The following is a 23,685-nucleotide window of genomic DNA, read 5'->3' as shown; positions in this document are numbered from 1 at the left end:
CATCGATGGAGTAAGAAAGTAAGCCGAGAGACGAGGTTTGGACAAACTGACACGGGACGTACACACAGGATGAAAACAGGTCAACATGGACTTACTTTACTTTTGTTACATTACTTACGAACTTGAAGTAGAAGAGTGCCTGAGGCCCCTTGATTTCCCCCCTGAAGGAATAAAGCCGAACTTTCTTGCCTACAAATAACGCAGAAACGAAGCAAATCCTGTTGTAAGTTTATTCAGAAAAGACAGCGGTTCAAGCTGAAACTGACTCGCTGCACCCGACACGTCCAGAACTGTTGCATAGTTTGTGGCCCACATGGACGAGGAGAGTGACATTATAATAGGCAAACCGATTTAAAATGATAAACGTTGCAGTTGGTGTGTGAGTGCCTATTATTGGGTATCAAAGCCAAATTCCTACAAATTCCCTCCCTGTATTTGGCCTTGTGAGGAAAACATCCTTCAAACTCAAGTACCACAGAATAATCAACATAGTACAAATAGTGCTTCAGTCGAACAAGATAGAGAACAATCTTATCTAATACCAGGAAACAACCCAAAGCAGGGGATTTTCCTTTTGTGCTTTCAAAGGTTTAGAGATCTTACAGCTTTACACAATAAAATACTCCTTTCAGTATTCTTAAATAAAATAAATTCTTAAAAAATTAGGCTATTCTTATATATATATATATAAATATACCTACATTGGAATTAATTATAACCGGGCAAATCATACAGTTTGTTACCAGTAGCTTCTTATTCATGTATTCATCAGTATTTAAAAGGTGTATCAGTGGCTAAAAACAAGACGAGAAAAACAAGCAATCACTTGATCAGCTTGTAACAAACTCTCCAGGACAGCACAACTTATGTGGACGAAAAGGGAAAAAAAAGAAAGCAGTCATATTGTTGCTCAGTCTGTCCTCCGTAACAGTTTACAGGCTCCGCTGTGGGATGTCAGAGCGTTTGCAGCAATCCCCTGAACGCAATGTTATTGTTACCAAAAGACCTAAAAGTCAACGCCGACATGCTTTGCTCATTTAACTGCAATTATATTTGTTTAACAATCTCTGACTTTGCAGGATGACAGGTTGCTAAAGCTGTCACGTAAACATGCTACTTGTGAGTCCATGTGACTTTTGTTTAAACGCCTTGCTTCACTTGTAATTGGGGAGCCTGAAAATAAACTCAACTCACATAGTTGCTTCAACGGTTTTCTGAGCAAAGCAGAGCAAACGGTATCTGCGGGTGTGACAGGATCCTCAAAATTTGGAGAAGATGCAAGAGAATATAGCCTGATGAAGATCAACGTGGCAAGAAACATCTGCACGTTAACATCGTCTTCAAGCAACTTCCTTTAGGAAAAAGAGAAAATGAGAAATAGCCGTGTAACTGTTGACTGTCTCAGACAAACAGATTTCAGCCTACTCATTTTTCCCTCCGCTGAGAGGCTTTAAGTTTCCCCTTGAACAACACACGTTATTATATTATCTCCATACACACACAATCACACAGTCACTCTGATATTCTCACATTTTAGTGCTTTTAAAGGGTGGTATTTTCCGTGCAGGAAGATTAACTTGTGTTTTTTTCCTACCGATGATTTATAGTGATGCGAGCCACAGAGAGCGAGGGATTGAAAGCGAGAGACGGGGAACAAGAGTGTAGAGCTATTTTTGGCTTGTCTGGGTGTTTCCTACACACACACACACACTTTTCATGCTTGTTGTTGTCCTGAATGGTGGGTGTTGAGAGGTTTGGTTTTGATTCGACTACGTTTTGAGGGTTATTGTGTGTGTGTGTGTGTGTGTGTGTGTGTGTGTGTGTGTGTGTGTGTGTGTGTGCTGTTGATATCCCTGGGATTTTCCTGTGGTTGCTATGGTTTCTGACTGTGTTTTGAACAACTTGCCTTAACTCCAAACATCTTTAGTAAACGTAAAGTATGCATCATCATACGCTCTAGCTTGAGCTGTCATCAGTGTTGACCTCATTTCACTTTCAATCTGACTCGATCGAACATCCAAAAGAGGCTGCAATTCATTTATGTACCTTCATCTGTAAATCAAAGTTATCAATTTCCATATTTGCTATGGAGATTCTGCACGACTCTACCCAGAGGGAAGTTTCTGTTTTGGGCACCTCATTTCTAAGTGAATAATTATGTTATTTGATATGGGTTAGTTAGACTACTCTTATAGTCCTACGTGTGCCTGGATAGGGTTACATTACTCTTTTTTTTCACCACTCAACACTGGGTAGTGATGACTGCACACATGACACCGCTACTCTGTTGTGGAAAATGTCCGTCAGCGATCCATTGTGTTTTCGGTGGACTGCAAGTGTCAACAAGGCCTCTGATGCGTTTAGTCAGGCTCTGACCTCGTCTCTCCTCTTTCCCGTGGAGGTACGCAGGCTACTGGGGAAATATGTTGAAAATGTCCACAGTCTGCAAGAGAATGCATGATGAATGAATGCATGCCTCTTGTCTGGGTTTTCAGTTACGTTTGAGCTAATTGCATTTTAAAGATGCTAAAATGTTTTATCTTTTTAAACGTGATGATGAAAATATAGTAATGAACAAACATGTATTGGACATGTCAGGGTTTTATGTGGTCTAATTCAATGCGTAATCCTAAAATACAGACTATTTTCTTCTTCAACAGCCTTGTGTCATCTGACATGCAAGATCGTCTTTTCCTTCAACTAAAGAAGCCAAAAATAAATGTAAATGTAAAATGTTGTCCAGACACAAGCACATGCATGTAGCCTCGCTAATCGCAAACTGAAGCGAGCGCTAGCGACACCGAGGCACGTCTCCTCATGTGGGAATCAGGGGAGCTAGTAAGCCGTTAGCAGCCGGTGGAGTCCTGCGCTGTGTTTTGGCTACCAAGAGCTAACGGCTAATGTGGCTAATATAGCCAATTAGCTACCGGAACATAGCATTAAGCAGGACTGACGGTGTCTGTAACCGTTAAACAGTCAACGTGAGTGCACTTAGGTTTTGCCGCAGCGTGTTAATTGCGAGATGGGAGTAAAAAATGCTTTTGGTTCCAGCACAACCGACCTGCTGTTGCTGGGTCAGGAGGTCAGACCCACTCTCACGCTCTTCAATGACAAGCCAATAAATATGGGATTTCACCACCTAACTGTGGGGTTTTCTAATGAAGTTAAAAGCAAAATCGTGAATCAGCCACTGTCTTATTTAGTGGGTCAATAGAAATTCTCGGATGTCAGATAAAGACAATTATTGTCTATCAGATTATTGAGTGGAAAAGTAGGCGTTTTTAGGTTCAACTAAGACTAGTTTAGGGTTTCATTAGCTAATTAGCTATAGCTGGTGTATCGGCATTGCATTTTACGTTTGAAGGGTCATCGATCAACTGTATATATTTGACTTGGTGGGATTGAGACTGGTGAATGTGTCTGTTTTTCGCAGAATTTATCATCAGAATAATAGCGTTTTAGATGGAGGAACATATTCCCAAAAGACAGCTTGATTATGTTTCAGAGCTATTTTGTGATTAATCAGGTTTCGGCTTTTTAGGGGAAAGTACCGTGACTATATCTCCTGTGAGCTGGAGAAGAGATTAGTAATTCTCATAAAACAGCAGCATTCAACGTATTTGGTGCTTTAAATAACCCGCAGCCTCCCCGTTTACCCTCCTGAAGCACGAGGCTCTCACACTACTTCAGCGTGCATCTGCTGGTTTGCAAAGTCTGTCTAAATCTCATGATTATCAACTGACTGCCACACGACCGGAGCAGACCTTCCCCAAAAGAGCCGCCACACAGGGAAAGAGAGCATTTCCTGTGAAACATTGCAGGAATTAAAGTTCTCCCACTGAGCTTACTGGCCAGTTTGAGCGTTATTGAATACTGCAGCTGACTTCACCCTGATGCTGCACGTACAAGCAACACACACACACACACACACACACACACACACACACACACACACACACACAGCCAATAGAAATCAATACATTCTTTCCTCCCATATTTTTTCCGGCCTTAATATTTTTTTTCATCGTCGTTGTTCATTTTCCTCAGCCCAGTAAGGATAATAAGTATTTTCCTCCGCGTCTCATATTTCTCCCCGCCTTCTTCTTCCCGTGTCCCTCTATCTTCATCCCACTCTGCATTGCCTGCTTTCCTTTCTCCTCCTCTTTCTTTCTCATCATCCTCCCCTGTTTTCTTCCCCTCTCCTTTTTTTTCCCCTTCTCATGCGGCATTCCTCGGATTCCTGTTGGCTTCTTAAGGGGAAGGACCCCGCTGGCAGACCAAGGCCAAACATTATTACAGTGCTCTCGGCTTCTCCCTCTTTTTCTCCTCCTGTCGTCCTCCTCTTCTGCTTAAGTGGTCCGTTCACTTCATCTTTATCTCACTTTCTGCTCTGTCGCTGCCACTTTCATCTGTTGAATCCCCTCTCTCGTTCTTTAACTCCCTCATTACCTTCTCTCTCAAACCGCCGGCCCCCGGTAATTCTATTTTACAAGCAGGGACTGTATGCTTGTACTTTAAAAGTGTTAAAACAGCTGACTGAGACCACTGTGTTTAATAATCGATGGAAATAAGGGTCATACCCTTCTCCATTACACAAAACATTCTCATTTGTGGCCATTAAAGCACAGGGGCTGTTTCTTTTAAAGGAGAACACTCATCTCACACAGAAAGTGGATCAATTGTATGTATATATTCTTTCCTTGCATATGCGTGTATGCATAATCATTTAAATAAAATTCTCATTAAAAAACACAGCCTCACTAAGGAGAATTGAAACCACAGATTGGGAATGAAAGACATAAAGCTTTGGTGTGATGCTCAGTGTTCAGGCCGACACATTTTTACACATTTTTAAGTGGTTGGTGTTAGAATAAGTCAATGAAATGTAACCACATTTCTCTCAAAACCTTTTTTCTTTATTTTACGAAAATAAGCCAAAGATCTGACAGGCACAACTGTTACAAACAGAACTTTGCCTTTAAAAAAAGAAGTGAAAGAGTTGGTGGCAGCTTTTGTCACTCACGTTATGTTATATTATTATACATTATCACTATGTTTCGATACCCAGAGCACGTCACTGAACACAAGTCCTTTTGCTTTATGCGTTCTGGTAGCCCCTGTGCATCACCGGGGCTTCGCTTTGTAGAATAGTTGGTCTCTTCTTGATTCAAATGCTTTGTGGCAGGAGCAAATTGCTGGAGGTGGGAGGCCACCATGTAGCACACAGTTGACCACATCCTGCCCCATCTAGTACAGAGCTGCTGCGTACGTAACTGTTTTGAACTGTGCCATTTCGGCATGATTTACATGACAGTTTGTCTTACTGAAAAGTATTTCTGCACCACAGCTGCAATTTACCACACTGAACGAGTATTTTAAACAAAGTATTTCAGCAACAGCCTCATATGAACTAATTGGAATAATCCTGTTATGCAGTGACATCATGTGGGGGCTTTTGCAATACTTAAAAAGCATATTGCAGTTTTTAGATCTCAGTAATCCGAGGACAAAACGAGCAAATAGGCACAAACTGTAGAAGAAACGTCTTTTTTTACATACATGTAATGCTCTCTCCTGTGGGCAGCTGCCTGCTGTGCTGCTTTTCTGTCACCCTGCGGTTTTGTTATTTTCAGCTCAAAACCGGATGTGATTCAGACTGCATGGTAGATTGTGTAATTGAATGGACTAACCACACGCACACAGACACACTCACACGACACATACAGGCCTGCGCACACGCTTTATGTCAACGGTAATAGACACTTAACACACAGGGGAAGGCGCCCACACACCGAGGGTTTCTGGGAACGGCGCATGGGTCCCCCCCCCACCCCACCCCCACGTTCGCAGAGGCACCCAAGGGTGAGCGAGCGGACGGTGGAGCACCACCACCACCAGCAGAAGACACACGCACACTTCTTGGTTTCAGTATTGATCGCTGACCCGGCTGACGCCGAGGTCGGAAAACACTAAGGATCAGAGGCGCGCACACGCTTGTGCTCTGTGGAAACAAAAGGACGGCCGAAAGTGGGGGGGGGAAACACTGAGGAGTGCGAGTGAAACTCATAACAAAATTACACATTCTGCGTCGAAAACGAAGAAAACAAGAACTGGGGAAGAGATGGAGGTGGAAAAAAATCAGTTGCTCACAGATAGAAAGCGGCCGCCATGTCTGACATACAACCGTGCAAGACATGTTCCTGATTCCTGATGAAATGAAGCATTTCTAATTAGCTGCTTGTCTTCATTGTCGTCTTTTCTAGTTGTTTCTTTTTTTGCCAGCTCACAAAACCTTTTTCTAGCCGAGCGATCCAACTAAAGGGAGCCATACGCGCGAAAGGCACATGAATATAACAATATCGCACACCCCATGACCCATCGGAGCCTGGGCTACAAAACCAGCTAATGAGTTTGTAAATGCTCCAAACGCAACTCCAACAAGCCCTGACACGGTTAGAAAACATCCAGAAAATTAGTCCAGAAAATGTGCACACGGCGGTGCGTCTGCACAAACAATCTCGCCGCCCTGCGCAGGATTTACTCTGTTTTAAGTTTTATTTACTCTAAACCGTCAACATATTGCAAATATTATGAACTCTTAAGGGGTTTCCTTATGCCAGAAAAAGAAATGACAGACCGTGTGTTGCAGAGATATAGCCTCTTTAGTGGCCGCTTACGAGTTTTGAGCAAAGGCCAAAAAACAGGGTCAGGTCGTTAAAGGTCAGAGGAGGCTTCGATGAGGCCGACCACACACAGTATGGTTTGACGTTTAGAGGATGTACGTGACAACAGCCTCTTGATTCTAGGAAGACTGGACCAGATGAACCGACAAAGATGATTGGTCTTCTACGTCATGTGTGTTACCACAGCAACGTACACAACCCACACGGATTGAGGGGGCGGTACGACGGCAAGTCAATGAGAGAGAATCAACTAGAAGAAGAAATCAAGAAATGTCACTATAGTTATTATTTAAAAACATTATATTCAACATTGTTCCTTGACACAATGTCTGCGATGAAACCTTGTTAAGGATCACGTCCGCATTGAAGGTGGCGGAGGACGAATTATCTCCCACCACATCCCTGCTTTTAAAGTAACTGAAGGCAAACATCTCAACCCTGTTATGTCAGAGCTTCCTCCTGACGTATTATCATTCAGTCAGTCTGTACTTGGCCTCTTTGCAACACTAAATCTATTTGACCATGTCTTTAAATGTGCACCCAAGTTCAATATGTCAAATGATTGTCTCACCCTGAAGAGATCCATTGTTATTTCAATTAAATGTGGAACCATTTACAGTAGATTTATTATATTCAAAGTTAATACACAAGAGGGTCTTCATCAAATTGTTGAGCATATGATACCTTTTAATTACTCTGAAACAGTTTGGTGTGTAAAATGACCACCTTGCTATGATCACAACAAACATGCTGCATATATCAATACTGCAAACGAAGGTCCTTATATTAATAAATGAATACAAACATTTTTCTTAAAAATTTCAATAAATTCTGCAGAATTCCAAGACCATGGCAATCACAATGGTTGAAGAGCACACCTACTTATTGTGTCAACATTTACACTGGTCACTATAACAACATAACAGCATAGGGATGTGTGTCTTGTCTCGTAACTAAGTAGCCCACATAGATACATGTCATCTCATATCCTTCAACATAAAGAGCGGATTGTAACCTTGAGAGTTTCACTGACTGAAGTGATGAGTAAAGCTGTTAGTACAGTCGAGCTCAACAGTATGTGACATTGTTATTAGGCCCACAGAAAGTATTCCAAACATTTCCACATGAGGTTCCTTCATACAGGCGCTCTTCTTCTGTTGTTTACGACGACGTGAAAACAAAGTTCAGGCAGGCTGCTACAGCGGTTATGTTACCAGATTATATTTCATTTTTTAATATTTTTAACTTTAACTTTTATTCCTTTTTTTAAACTAAACCGGAGCATTTTTATTTTATTCCTCTTGCACTGTTGTGTTGACGTCCATTGTCGTACTGTCTGCTGTTACGCACCAACCGCCAAGTCAAATTCCTATATGTCATAATATGGCAATAAATGTTTCCTGATTCCTGTGTGGTAGCCGAGGAATATTACAGGCATGTTTCACTTGCTGATTTTGTTTAGTAGCTTTAAATATCTCTTTGAATAGTTTTTCTCTTTATGATAAAAAAGAACAACACTTCAAGTGCCCAAATTGCACCAAAACACGCACAGGAAACTAACCCTAACCCGTAAAAAAGGAAACCAAGACAGATTCAAGGGATGTTTTTTTCCTCTGAATACTGCTCAACTTTGCAGACACAGTTTGGTGCAGATTCAAGTTGGTGATGATGCATCCAGCAATACCCACATTGTAATAATATAAGGAATAATTTGAAATGAAATGTACATTAGAACAGGATAAACAAACAAACAAACACTATTTCTGAAACGTGAAGGTCTCCCCCAGACAAAATCGAGAGTGAAACACTAAGTGGACTTTTTGCAATTTCTTCAAAAACATTTTAAACATACAAACCTTAACGCAAACTTTGGAAGAGCACAGAAAAGGGAAGTCGAATGCTTTCGATCGTTTTTTTCCCGGGGTGCCTCTAATATGGGCCCCGCTGCACGGAGCACATCCCTCACCTTGCTGCTGTAACACCGCTGATGTCTTTGGGGGTGTTTTTTTTGACGGCAGATGGAGCCACAGTGTTCACAGGGGTCATTGTTTTAACGGGAGTCCCTGCAAAGTTGTCGTACAAGTTTATGAGCAGCGCCGGCGCGGATTGGCCGCAGCGCGCGCCGACCGGCAGCCAGTCAGCGGCGGGACTCGACGGTCCCAAAGGTCCGTGTGAAGTCGGAGCTATTTCGGGGGCGGACCCGCCCCTCTCGCTATTTCTGTCAGCAGGGGAGCGCGCAGCGCAGCGAGGGGGCGGGGCCTGAGGGGGCGGGGCTTGAGGGCCGGACTTTCTTTTTTCTGCAACTTCCTAGCGCCGAGTCTCATTTCTTCTTCCTCCTCCTCCTCCTCCTCTGTTACTGACGACTGACAACACCAGCGGTTCGCACCATCACCTCCCGGCCGGTTCTTGCCCCCCAAGGAGGCACGAGAAAGTTTTCTATCTGGATTATTTTCCAACCTTTTCCCCCCCGAGAGGTGTTACCGGGTTTGGCTCTTTACGAGGTAGGACGCGCTGCGGGTGACGGGCTTCGATGTGGGAGCAGCTGGGAGCTTTGTGCCTTTTCACTTCTTCATATGTGCTGGTGTTTTTATCCGAGTTTTGCATTGATAGAAAGAACAAAAACGATACTTACCGGTGCCCGCGCAGGTGTTTGCACGGTTTTAATTGCTCACGAGCGCACACAAGTGACACGCGCAAGTGCGTCAGGCCATGAGAAGTTTTGGGGAAAACCCGAAGAGCGCTGCACATATGAACCAATCTCTTGTTTTGTTTAATCCTTCTTACAGCCAGACGTGCGTGTGCAGAACTATGAAAAAGTCACTGTAAAAGTGTGAAATCCCGTCATAAATGATTGTCTTTGTAAACAAACACAAGGGGCTGAGTTGAGACTGTCTGAAAGCCAGTAATGTCTTTACAGAAGTATTATTTAAATAGAGTTTCATTCTGGCTCTTCGGTTTTTACCCTGATTAGCGTTTTGCTGCTGAAAAGACCAAAACCAGCATTAGCAGTTACAGGCCTAACAAACAAACAAACAAACAAACACACACGGTTGTGTTTCCATCACTTTAGAGGACGTTATAGAGGACGTCTATCTATATATATATATATATATATATATATATATATATATATATATTTAAATATATATTCATTTCCCTGGAAAAAAAACAAAACAATATAATAACACTAATAATTCACATTGAGTGAACTTTCATTTGCAACAGAAAGGGGGTCCCCACATCGTGACTGCGTAAGCAGATTCGTGTCCCCACATCGTGAGTTAGTGACACACACACACACACACACAAACAAACAGAAATATAGTGAGGAATAGATGCTTTTAGAATACAAAAAAAGACAACAAACCACTACTTGCCTTCTCATCTTCATTCTGTCGTTTTAAAGCGTGTTTTTGTGTGCTTGGTTTCATCCCGCTCCATGAGCGCTGCCGCATTTGAACCGGACTATTCTGAAATGTTTTGGACCTGAGGGTTGCGGCTCACTGGCGGCCTGAGAGCAGCACCCATCAGGTGGCTGAATCTGCCAACACGAAACCTTTAAGGAGCTTTGTGTCCACTGTAACCTTTTTCTGCCTCCTTTGTCTGCCAGCAGGAACCAACCCTCTGGGGCTTTAACTTTAACACCAGAAAAAAAAAAAAGTTTATTAAACAACACACTTGAGCTTCATTTTACTCGTTTATTTGTCTCCGCAGATGGAATTTTCACCTCTGGGGACATTATAAAGACAGACAGACCGGACAACAGATTTCAAACAGGTGCAGGTAAGACTTAATTCTCATGAAAACGTACTAAAAACCACCTGTAGCTTGACAAGCACTAGTTGAACTTTACTTCAACAAAGGGAATTGGCCACAGCCATCACGCTAAAACATTAATGTGGAAGAATGCTGCCTGTCAACAGTCAACCTTCTTGTGCTCTTACGGCGCACACACACACGCACATGCACACGCACAATAAACAAATTCTTGTTTTTCTCCGGTGCAGAACGATCTATGCCGATTGATTTTCAGAGCTGTAAAGTACACAACAGGTGTTGGCCTAGTTGCTCGGCCCGTTGTGGTGTTCATGTGTGGGTTTAGACAAAAAAACAACCGTGTTTAGTACGTCATAGTTAGTACGATAGTCGACGTTTTGCCGAGTCGGGCTGCGAGAAAACATTGCGATGTAGTGATTCAAAAGATTTTGAATTATAACTCCTAATTAGTTTAGCAGGGAGTAAACGTCACTGATAAACAACAGTAGTGACGGCCTCACTTTGGCTTTTATCAGTTTCCCCCTTGATTGAGTCATTTCTTAGTGATTTGGTTTATCTTAAAGTTCTGGCATTTCAAATCCCAGAATTTTAAGATAAACATGAGAAACATCTTAACGTGATACAAACCTTTTTACTACATGGCAATTTCTTCTCCTCCCCCACACGTTTTCAGTAAAAAATGGCAAAATCGATTAGTGGTATGATGTGTGAACCTTATCCGGAACCAGGCACATTCTTTACCATCATTTATTACCAAAATATCTCACTCTGCTTTAATAAAAACTACATAACCAAATACGGATGCCTTTCTTTATAATAACATTATAATACAATAGTAGTGCCCTCACATTCTTTTGAGAAAACCTTCAGAAGCAGCCCGGCGACTCTGTTTCGTGCTGACTCACATGGGAAACACTCACAGGCTTCTCCTTCAACCTGAGATCAAAACGCATTTGATCCACTGCTCCGCCCATCAGGAGCAAGTCGCCCCGGCCCTTTCTTTGTGTCCTGCCTCTTTTAGTCTAGATTAGCGCTCTCTGGCCCGAGTGTGATGGCGCTGTGTGTAGGATTACAATGCGCGCCTCCCTGAATAGGAGCCGGCCCTCGCCGTGCCAGCCTCCGCTGGCCGTGTGCTAACCAAAGGACCTGCTATGTTCTCTGTGCGCGTCTGTGGAAAAACAACCCGGTGAGGTCACGGCTGTGGCTTTAGGATCTGGTTACATGCGCGTTGTCCACGCGAGGCAACTGACACTGGCTCGCCTCCCCCCGCCCCCCCCCCTTTTCGTCTTCCTTCCTAAGCGCTCTCTTTGCTCCCTCACACAGACGCACAGGCGTAACCTCACATTAAAGCATCCAGCACGTCGCCGCCGCGGGTGCAGCGCCTGGGGGGGCCAGGCGTCTCTGAGGTTGGGGGCTGGTTAGCAGTCTAAGGGGGGGGGGGCAGCAGTCTGGGCCACATGTGTGTAAAACGTTTAAACGCTTCTAGAGCTCAGACGGCCATTTAAACTATAAAGTACCTGCGGCCACCAAGGTTCCTTTTGTGTAACTTTTATCGCGCGGCCTGCGTGGCACAACCTCTTCCTGTATATTCTCTATATCCATTTGAATATTCGTATGTCTTCCCTTCTGTCCTCGCTGGCAGAGCCGACGCAGTGCTGGGAACAGATAACAGCAGGCTTGATTGTAATAGCTGCACATATCCTCTTCCTGATCCTGGTTTCCAGACAATTGGGTCAGCTGATCTCGGGGCTTTGCTTTTTTTTCCATTTCATTTTCTTTTGTCACTGTTTTGCGCTGACTTGGGAGGCTGGCGGAGGAACGGTTGGTTTCAGTAAATGGGGAGCGAACGTTGAAAAGGACCAAAGGAGGAAAAATGCTGTTAATGATGCTTGTAATTGGAACGAGTGATTGGTTTCATTTTTTTAATATTGTGCTTATTATATTCATGGATTAATCATTTTGTCATAAAATAGTTATCAAAAATGACCATCACCATTTCCTGATGCCCAGGGTCATATATACATTTTTATTTTTTTATTTTGTCCAACCAACATTCCAAAAGGAATTCAGTGTATTCGATAGTGTTCAATATTGTACAACATCAAGAAAATGTCTCATTCAAAAAGCTGAAACCATAGATTTTATCTCTACTTTTGCTTCACAATAGAGTAACAAAGAAATTCCAAACAATGAATTAATTACTTGATTAGTTGAAATAGTGGCCTTTTCATTTAGTCACTTAATCAACTAGTATAGTGTAACAATACCTCGCTAAAAATATATACAAGTACATTTTTTCTTAAAAACGATACAGAAAGAAATATTTATATTTATACAGTAGTTAAAAGCGGTGAATACGCGCTTTAGTCCACAGAGGTCCGGTTCAGCCTTAATGTTCTTTATTTTCCCATCAGTAATCTCCCTCGCTCTGTTACACGTCTGAGTAACCTGACCTCTCCTCACCATTTAATCAACGGGTTACTTTATAGAGTACAGCAGTAATACATCGTTAAACCACCGCCACAACCACCACTGTACACTATTCATTCATGGAATTTCCAGTGTGTGTCTGTGTGTGTCTGTGTGTGTGTGTGTGTGTGTGTGTGTGTAGAGTTTTTGTTCCAAAACAGTATAAATCCCAGCAGCATGCCCCAAAAGCATATCTACTCATTTGCACTGATCGGTCATTCAGAACTCCGGGGCCCCTGAAGGCCCGAATGCAGTGGCGGCCGCGCAGTAAGTCGTGGCATTAAAGGTGGGAACACGAGACGGCTATTTCTGTCCCGCCGAACAAATGGCTGGATTGTCCTGCCTCGAGGTGCATGAAATCACTTGATATGTCAGAGGTGATGTTATATAATACTCTTCAAGGTTGGGAATGTGTGTGTGTGTGTGTGTCCTCCGATGAGTACTTCTCATGTCACTTAAAGGTGTGTGTTCTTCTGCTTCTCCGTGTCAGCCTGCACATGTAAACGGGGCAGGGGGGGGGGGGGTGCTGTGTGTAAAGTCTGTGCGGTGTTGCCCACGGTAACACTGTCCGCAACGTTTGAGTGGTGGTTCAAATCAACTTATGTCGCATTTAACCTCTGAGGTAACGGCTCCGCGCTGTGGTCAGCTGGGTAAGTGGTCCGTTATTGGCCTCCAGCCGCAAGTCTGCATCCCTCGGGACGTCGCTCTCTCCCTCTGTGTGTGTGTGTGTGTGTGTGTGTGTGTGTGTGTGTGTGTCATGCGCACAGAAACACTTAATCCAGTTGGAATTTACTGGAGTGAGTGTGATGGAATTATTTTTCTTTCTAATTCAATTTTTAAGCCTTGGAACCAAAAACGCACTTTGAGTCTCCAGCGATTTGTGTTTTAGCATTTGCTGTTTTTATTAACCAAAAGGCCAATCAATGTTAATTTAGGATTGTAGGCCTTTGATGTAGGAATATTTTCTTGTGCCCACTCAGGATTTTGTTCTCCTCTTACACTATTTCAGCTTGAATGGTTGCATTCCCCCCTGGGGGTGTGGGGTTATATCTTTTGGGAGTTAGATTTAGATCAGACTTTGCTCTTCTGTTTTACACTTGTAGCTCTGTCAGAAACACTCATCCTCTTCATAGATGTTGGCTCTATCTATCAGTCTGACCCCGATCACGAGTTTTCCCAAGCAGACTCTCTGCAGTATTGTTGCTATCGTCTGACCTGAAGCACAGATGAACAGCTCACATTCTCTGCAGCTCACGGGTTGACTGACACTGACCTCGGATCAGATAGCCTGTTGTTAGGACGGATGAAACCGGATCGCCCCTCATCTGGATGGACTCCTGCTCGTACATTCGAGAGTGTGTGTGTGTGTGTGTGTGTGTGTGTGTGTGCTGACCGGTCTCCCGTGACGGTCACAGATTCAGTCTTATCTCAACAAGTGGAGGAGAAGAGAGACACAAAGCATGTTTATCAAATGTTCGTCCGTGTCTGTTTGTGGATGTGTGCACATCTGGGGTTTGTGTGTGTGTGTGTGTGTGTGTGTGTGAGAGAGTTTGTGCCGACAGATTTCTCTGAATTGAAGATTCATACACAGGAAACACACAAGTGCAGAGGGCAAAAGTGAAAGTTGTGGAGTACTAATTATAAATGTGCTTGGAAGAATATGTTTGATATATAAAGGGGAAGTATAGTAGAAGCGCAATGATCTCTACACAATCACATCTACACACTCCCTTGCAGTGATTTACTACCATGTAGGCTCACTGTCAGGTGTGTCCGTGAGTCATGTAACATTTAATTAAGTCCTGTGTTGACTGCAAAATGTGGTATCTTATATTAAACCGCTCATATCTCTTTGTTATATGTAAGAAGAGCCGTTGTGTGGTGTGAGAGCGTAAACCAGGTCATTTCTCACCATGTGCACAGTGAGGCTGGTTGTGTTTCTTCTACTACCTGCGACGTGTCATGGGAACCCTTTGTGTCAAGTGAACTGCAAGTAAGTGTAATTATTGACTCATCTGTTCTTTGTTATCTATTAATAGGGTTAGTTCTTTAAACACAATTTTTTAAAAGCCCCAGCAGCCATATTTGAGCAGCTTGTTTTGTCCGGACAGCCGTCCAAAACTAAGACATTCAGAGTATATCAAAGACCAGGAGAGCAGCAGATGCTCACTTGCTAATGGAATAAAAAACGTTTAACCAAATATCAAATAACTATGAGAGCGCTCAGAAGAGGGCAAACATCTGCTCACGGTACTTGGTGGTCGGCAGTAAATATAAAATAAAAACACGTAAATATAAACTCCTCGGCTGGGGTCATTCTAATTGTTTCAGCTCTAAACTAACCATCCACTATTAATATATCGGTAGTGGGAAGACATTCATTGTCTCAACTCATTAAAAATAGGATTATTATGTTTTATTTGCTCCATTTCTCAATTCAGAAAATGTAATTCCTGCTCAAAAGCCATGCACAGTGTTTCTAAAACGGACACCTGTGTGTGTGTGTGTGTGTGTGTGTGTGTGTGTGTGTGTGTGTGTGTGTGTGTGTGTGTGTGTGTGTGTGTGTGTGTGTGTGTGTGTGTGTGTGTGTGTGTGTGTGTGTGTGTGTCCCTGTGTCCCTGACCAGAGTGCAAAGCATGTGCAGGAATGTTAATGTCTTCCTCCTTTGTTGTTGGTGCAGACGGCCAAGTGTGACTCTGCATATTCATGAAGCCGCCTTTCTGTAACACGTTAACCAAGGAAGGAACGTTGATGGGAAAATTAGTTGAGACTAGAGAGGAGACATAGTGGGATAGAAAGTTTTATCAAATAAGAAAAACTAGTAAGAGGCAGGTTGTTGAGTCCAACAATTCACATTTCATCATACACATGTATCTTTTGCAATGTACACAGGTCAAATACTGTACGGTGCAGCAACTATTAAGTGTTATTTAATGTCATTCACTTTTTGGTTAGATTTTCCAACCATTTTCAGAAATGAATTCTACTGTTTTTCGACTCTTTTATTGGAAATAAAACATATTCTAACCCGTCACTTGATTTAAACAGTAAACATTGTAAACATGAGTTTATGGTCTCAATCTCCAGTTGTGTGTCATCTTAAATCCAGCATGATGATAAAAGAGATAATGGGCTTCATGGCGAGTGAATGGCAGGTTGTTACACCGGCCGGTCTGTGTTTTTGTAACAGATCTTTAACCCTCTCACAGTGAGGCTTTAGTTAATGATAGTTCAGTGTGATTTATACTTTTTATTTTAGTTTTTAAACTATTTAAAAAACAAAACAAATTGACAACTTAATTTGCGAACCTGTTATCTGCATTTAGCAGAAAACATAATAAAACTTCCTTGAGTTTTTTAGAAAGAACTCTGTTTAATTGTACAGAGTGAAGCGGACTGAAAGCTGCTGACAATCTGCTCTCGTTCTTATCAGCAGAAAGGCCTTTGCTGCAGATTGTAGGTTTTTTTTTGTAGCTACCAATCTGTCCTCCACTACCACAGGCGGTCAGTGTCATTCACCACTGTTTTCATGACTCACTGTTTTCACTGCTGATAACCAGCAACATCATTCAGCTCATTCCAAATCATTTCCCTCTCAGCGCTGCAAAATTTCAGTGAAAAGACATTACACAACCAGTTCTCCTTGATTAGCATTTGTTTTTTCTGACATCGCGTTTGTTGACATGACGTGTGAGCGCATTGAGGGTTGTGATGATAAAGGTGTAATGATATCTGTGTGAATGTGCGCTGTGTTATAAAAGATAACAGAGGGCGATCCCTTTGAGTGGGCTGCTGTGTTGAGTGTCTTTATCTGTGTTGGGAAATGTGGAGAATGTGTTTGATGTTAAGAAGAAGAAGGAGTGTGTGTGTGTTAGTGTGTGTGTGACGCGGCGGGGGGGGAGGGGGGGGTTCGGGTTGGTAGAAATATCATATCACACAGCAGAATCTCAATCTCTGATCTTGTCGCATTTCTTCTTCGTCTTGGTTTTTGCGGCTAGTTTTTTTTAAGTTACTGAGATAAAGAGCCAAACTAAAAATACAACTAAAAAAACAAGAATCAAATCCATCAGCACGCAACTATGAGCCTGTTTGCAACCTTCCCTCCACCAGCCTAAAGGGAAGCAACGTGCGCTCCGCCTCAGCTTCGTCCTCGGGCTGCTCAAAGTATAGAGATGGAGTTTATAGCAGCGATACCTGTAAGCAGGTGAAACACCGGCAGCGTAGAACTGTTGATGGCAGATGCAAGACACAGGAACACTAACATGCGCTTGTTATACAACAGTTTGTTTTAGACATGTGTCAAAATGAGAGAGGGTTGCACCGAGCTGGTGCATTTAAAACATGCATTTCTAACCTCTGCCTGTGCATAAAATGTATGCATGCACTGCTCGAGCGAGGCTTTCCCAGGACCTGCTCGGTCCGACCCGCACCGGGGGCTGTTGAGCAGCTGCATTGCGTCAGCGAGAGGCAACGTGGCTTTGCCAAAGAGCACGTCCGCGGTACTTGTTTCCAAATTTAGCTAGATGCTTTGAAAATCTAAAAGTATTCCTCCCGCTACTCCGACCTTCAGTATTTATTTCTTTAAAAAAATACACTGCTGAAGAGTCCTCGGGCAAAGCCGTGAATGCCGTCCAGCCTCAGATCATCCGTCTGTGACCCATCGTGACCACGTGACCTTTCTGCTGAGGGCGACGTGCGGAAAAAAATGAGTTTCCCCACATTGAGCGACACAGATGTCAGCGGTCGAATCGAAAAGCGTGACCTCTTCAAGAGAGGAATTTAGCTTTCCTGGAAAGTGTCAAAAATACCTTGCAGGCAACACAAAGACGGCCTTCTCCCTGATTCACAGTTACTTGTTAAGTGCTAATTTTCTTGTCCTTCCAGTCACGGCGGCTGTCTCCACTCGTGCTCTTCTAGTTATTCCAGAACCACGCAGTACCAAAATGTGCCATTTCTCTACGCCAGAGGACTGTTTGGAACCGACCGAGGGGGATTCTCCACCAATGCAATCCTGTTTTTTGTTGCAAAGTTTGCTATAATGTGCTCGGCGGATAGAAAACAGCCACCAGACATCAACAGAGCCCCGAGCGGGACTCTTAGTTCTGCCTTTGTTGCCTGTGCAGCAGATGGACGCTTCACTGTCATTTGTCAAACTGGACAGCACACCTGGTGTGTGTGTGTGTGTGTGTGTGTGTGTGTGTGTGTGTGTGTGTGTGTGTGTGTGTGTGTGTGTGTGTGAGAGAGAGAGATAAATGAGTTGTTGTAGTTTTCAGCTCCAGGCAAATTGCAACACTGAGTGGAGTGAAAGATGACAGGGACACATGGAATGTTTGCCTGTTTGTGACCTGTGTGTGAGTTATGTAAATCGATCTATTGTTGGCATGCAGACATGGTGGAATCCTAAAGCACCTGTTTTTTTGAAGCAGAGCGGGATGCAATAGCTTACCTGCATTTCCTTTTTCTCTTAGAGAAGAAGAGAAATCACATTGGTTGTTGTTCGTGCCGTCCAATACAACCCTAGGTCAGTGTCATGGTGGCAGGAGATCAACTCGTGCTTATCATTTTTAGGTTTGTGTTAGATTAGCTATTTTACATAACAGCCACATACGTTAGTGAACCTTTGTTACGCTCAGTAAAAGTGGCTCAGAGGCAATGGCTGGGTAAAAGCTGTTCCATCCATCCCAACCGTCTCTCCATGTAGTCAAGACGCCAACCTGCGGGTCTGTAAAGGCCTTTACACCTGCCAGCACTGTCAAATAGCCATCAGGGGCTACACCTGTTGGCAAAAAGAAATCTGATTCTAAAGAAAATGACTCTCACTTGATTTATTTCTTCAGGAAACATTGTAAACATGTGTGTAGGGTATCAATTTGCTGAACAGCATGATGTCCATTTAGTAAGTCACATTTAGAGTAGACCAGAGGATTATGCTGGATCTTCTGATTGACAGGTTGCTACCACTGTGTTGGAGTTGTTTGCGTTTTCGTCTTAGAATTTTTAAACTTTCATTTCAGTTCCTGACCTTTAACTGTAACATTTGTGGTCAGCCAAAAATGTCTTATAGAGGTTGGTTGTGATTTGATTTACCCTCCTGTGTCACATCTGGTAGCAAACTCCAAGATGGCGGCAGCCAAAATGCTGATTTGAGGACTCAAAATGTCAGTCCCATAGGCGACGTCATGTGACTTTATCCGTTTCCTATGTACATAGAAGATGTGTACTTTGTCACTTTATACCAAGTCACCTGGCTTCCTTGTTTGCTCCTGTCATACTTACCCGTCCACTTCAGCTGGCGGACAAACAATGGTCACACACACACACCTTAAACATCTCGACATTAAGAGATCTCATGTGCAGCTTTCGGTTCCTGGAAATCAGCATCACAAACATCCCGACGTGGTCATTCCGGGGAAGAAAGGCTGCATTTCTAAAGGAAACTTAAGAAGGCAAAAGTCCTGGGCCATGTTTACAGAGGATCAAGAGAAGGCATCATGACGGGGCACGAGCCAGGACAGCAGGGCTCTACAAAGGGGCATTAAAAACCATTCAGACTTCATTTGGTAGCCATGAACATCGGTGATATTGGTAAGTAGAGGAGTCTGCGCAGAGCGAGGAGGATATTAAAAGACATGGCCCACCCCAGCCTCAACCTGTTGACCCTGCTGCCGTCTGGAAAGAGACCCACAAGTATGAGCTGCAGTGCTGCCAGAATTCAAAACAGCTTCTTTCCTCTGGCTGTGAGACTTCCCAACTCATCCATCACCCTCAATATGTCATATAAGGGCTTTTGGGGCATTTTTCCGACACTGTAAAAAAGCACTGCTCTTGATGTAGAAACTTTCAGGCATGCTGCGCCTCCGGCCACGCCCATTCAGTGATGTCACCGCGGGTAAACGCACATACATGCCGATGAATATGACAATCGTAGATTAAGTAACAGCATTCAGGGAACAATACATTGCAATAGTCCAGGCTGTGAGCTAGAAGTAGGGGTGATTCTCTCGAAATGATGTTTTACTTTCATTTTAGGGTTTTCATTATGCAGCCATTTGACTGTCTTTTAACAGATTTTTTTAAATGCATGTGGCAATGTGGGTTAAGCATCTGTAAACCCTGTTGTATGATGAAAAAGAAAACCCGTGGACCAAAGACCTATGAGGTCATTTTTGTGAAAGGACAGTCTACAATTTTGTCTAAACAAAGCCCAGCCTAAATGTATTAATACCTAATAATAAATGTCCAACTTTTCATCCTACCTGTGAATAGAGAACCCATTTTTGTGCCACATTTTGTTTAAATTCATAACATTTTGAAGAGCCGTCTCGCCAGAATCACATTTACGTGTAATTCCAGGTCAAATTCATTTTTACCAGCACTCATTGTGGCCTCAGTGGACCAGAAGACATTGTAGAACAACTTAAACACTGTACCAGCTACACATCAGCACCACTGGGCCAAATATATCTTCTCAAAGCCGCTACCGTGGCTGTGAGCTCTTAGTCTTGTTCATCAACGGCAGAAACCCTGATAAACCAGTATAGCATGTGGGCATGATGACGGGGGAGTTTTGGTTTGTGAGTGTGAGCATCTGAGCTTGGATTTTGTTTATGTGTCGATGAAGACGAATCACATGAAGGTCTGGAGCCAGAGTTCCACCGGAGACTCACCGGGAATTTCGGTACCTTTGGTATCCTCCGTAAACCCTCTGTAGATGTGGGCAGCCTCACTAATGATGATCGTCCTCATCTTGCCGTCCTCACACACAGACAGACACATGACAGGGTCGTTCTTAAACCTGACGACAGCCACACACACACACACACACACACACACACACACACACTGCCTATTTGAAAACTCAAGTACGCACCAAGAGAGCCACACCGTAAATATAATAATTGTTTGCCTACAGTTGTAGGCTGGCAGGCACGACTACACACACACGGACACACATCACACACACAGACACGCACAATCAAACCACAGTCTGGCCAGCTGCTATGTTATGAGGAGAGGTTTTGAATGGGAGCAACAGCTGTGGATTCCTTAGACTGGAGGGGGAGATAGGAGACAGGAGATAGGAGATAGGAGAGGGACGAGGTGGAAAGCGTGGAGGTGGAGTGAGGATCAGTAATTGTTTATTTTCCTTTTCTCTCTTTTCGTTTACTCAGAATAAAAGCTATTTTAACCGGAATGAAATGGGTCTGTTTGTTTATAGAGAGCATAGAACCTAAAACATAAACTAAGGCTCTATAGCCGACAACTGCCACACTTTATTTATACTGTATTTACCCCACATGTGGGTGAGCCAGGCCGTGCAGGGTGGCAGCTGAAAAAAGTGGAGTAAAGTAGGGTGGAAAGAGATGTACAGTCTGTTAGGAGGCTTTCAAACAAACACGAGTCACGCAATAACGCAAGAAACACACCACTATAACTTATCCCACAACCTTATCCGAAGCCGAACCAATAGGGGTTCCTGCCTAATCTTAACCAAGTATTTTAAAAATACTGTTCTGCACAGGGGCTTGCACGCCATGGCTCATCTTGATGGACATGCACAAAAGCCTTTGGGAAGACACTAAGGGCCTCATGTACGTTTAAGAAGATGGAAAATGGCGGACTGTCTGTCTATTATCTGTGAAAAACACAATATTTTAAGAAAGCATCAGCATTTGGATGCATTTCGATTACATTTCTAGCGAGAAGTATGCGTTATATTTTCATTATCTTCTATCAGAGAATGTAGAACACCTTCCGTTTAGTGTCTAGTGACGTAGTTGCAAGGCAATGTAAATGAATGGGGCAAAAAAAACATAGTATTGTCACGATTTTGGGGATAAAGCGAATACTACGTTCCACAACGTAGCTATTACACGTTTTGCTGTGAGACTGGGTTGCCTTGGCCGATGTCGCCGTCTGGCCCGGATTACTGCCGTCCTTTCACCAGGAGGCGTATGTAAGGCAACGCCCGTTCTGGTTTACATTTACTTTTGAGATGCGCAGAATTTGTACCAGGAAAACGGAGGTCTGCTTTCACGAGCGGTTTCTGTGCACAATCTGATTCAAGAATAACGTTACATAAGTTGACATTCATTCTTACACACTTGTTTGTTTCATTAGGTGTGTGAGAGAAGAAGCGAGCTCCCAGGGTCAAGTCAAGTCAAGTCAAGTCATTTTATTTTGTATAGCCCAGAATCGCAAATTACAAATTTGCCTCAGAGGGCTTTACAGTCTGTACACATACATCATCCTCTGCCCCGAAACCCACCATCGGCACAGGAAAAACTCCCCAAAAAATGAAAAAACCCTTACAAGAGGGAAAAAAGGGAAGAAACCTTAGGGAGAACGTCAGAGGAGGCATCCCACTCCCGGGATGGACAGACTACAATGGATGCCATGTGTACAGAATGAACAATGTATAATACATGCAATTCCTATGACAGAAATGATTCAAGTAATTGTGAGTAGTAAGCCAGGTGCACAGCAGGACCACTGCAGGGGCAACTACCATCAGATAGAACCACCATCACATAGAACCACCATCACATAGAACCACCATCCACAGAAGCCTGTGGGGAGGGAGAGCACAGAGATTTTAGGAGAGGGTAATGTCGGTTTATGAGTACAGTAATATGATTAATATCTAAAATAATGATGATGATGGCAGCAGCAGGCGTCAGCATGGCCACGGTAGGTGTCAGGACCAGGGTCCCGAAGGAACCACAATCTACGGAGACCTGATAGGGGCAAAAGCACAAAAAAACTCCCGGAAAGAAGCTGAATTAGTCATGTGCATTAATAAAACTTGAATTATGGTAGAACGAGAGCGTGAGAGAGGAGCTTGGTGTGTCCTAAGAAGTCCCCCGGCATTCTAAGCCTATAGCAGCTTAACTAAGGGCTGGTCCAGGCTAACCTGAGCCAGCCCTAACTATAGGCAGAATCAAAGAGGAACGTTTTAAGTTTTACTTTAAAAGAGCTGACCGAATCTGCCCCCCGGACTGAAAGTGGAACCTGGTTCCACAAAAGAGGAGCTTGATAACTGAAGGCTCGGGTGAGACCATGTGATCTGCAACTGTCAGTTCAAGACTATTCAGAGAGATCCTGTGTTGTGCAAGTCTCATTTAGCAACTCACTCTACAAATACAACCTCACCCCCTGCACCTTTTATTAGGAGTAATAATCTAAAATGCATAAAGAAAAATGCAAATACAAAACACTGACCAATTATAAACCAAAGTGACTCGGATGGCTTTAGACTATAGACTCTCTCCGGGAGCAGGTCATTGTTTTAAACAAATGTTAGAAAGTGGGTGTTATCATGAGCTGCTACACCCACCACGGTTCAACAAACAAATAAAACAAACGGGGTAACTTAGACAAACTCAAACGTATTCACACAGAAAATCCTGGAAGAAACGTTGGTGCAGAAACACCACGCCAACTTCCCCAAAAATGAAGTCGTTATAGAGTAGCGTTGCAAAACAGTAAGAGTCAACTGAAATGACTGATGATGCAAAATAGTTTTTTCTATAATGCATTTTGTTTGTGATTACAAGCAACACATTAAAAAGCATTTTAAAAAGTACAGTTTGATGGTCTTTCGGCTACGCCAATCTAATCCCTCCTTTTTGTTAAATATGACGCTACAACCATGAGACTTAGCTTAGATTTATTTGCTTAAGTTAAAAGTCTCCCGGTTAATAGTTTCCTATTCATTGTAGAGACATGAGAGACTCATGAGAATAAAGCATTGACA

General features: G+C 43.2%; 1 protein-coding gene across 6 annotated transcripts in view; it reads left to right on the top strand.

The window, feature by feature from the left end:
* Positions 1-23,685, top strand: part of hdac7a (histone deacetylase 7a) — a 54,837-nt gene that overhangs the window by 4,268 nt on the left and 26,884 nt on the right. The window contains exons 1-2 of one of the 6 annotated variants that reach the window (XM_078085504.1): positions 8,970-9,184; positions 10,398-10,460. The exons of 1 other annotated variant lie outside the window; for it this stretch is intronic. Coding sequence is in view for 2 of the 5 variants with exons in the window: in XM_040193501.2 (XP_040049435.1) it covers positions 10,398-10,466 (69 nt within the window). In the remaining 3 variants the exon portion in view is untranslated. Of the gene's footprint in view, positions 1-8,969; positions 9,185-10,397; positions 10,467-23,685 lie in introns of those variants that run through there. 4 more of the 6 variants (XM_078085500.1, XM_078085511.1, XM_040193501.2 and 1 more) reach the window with 4 other exon arrangements.

This window comes from Gasterosteus aculeatus, chromosome 2 (genome assembly GCF_964276395.1).
Source record: "Gasterosteus aculeatus chromosome 2, fGasAcu3.hap1.1, whole genome shotgun sequence".
NCBI classification, from domain to species: Eukaryota; Metazoa; Chordata; class Actinopteri; order Perciformes; family Gasterosteidae; genus Gasterosteus; species Gasterosteus aculeatus.
Note: the sequence above shows the minus strand (reverse complement) of the source record. Positions and strands in the feature narration are given on the sequence as shown.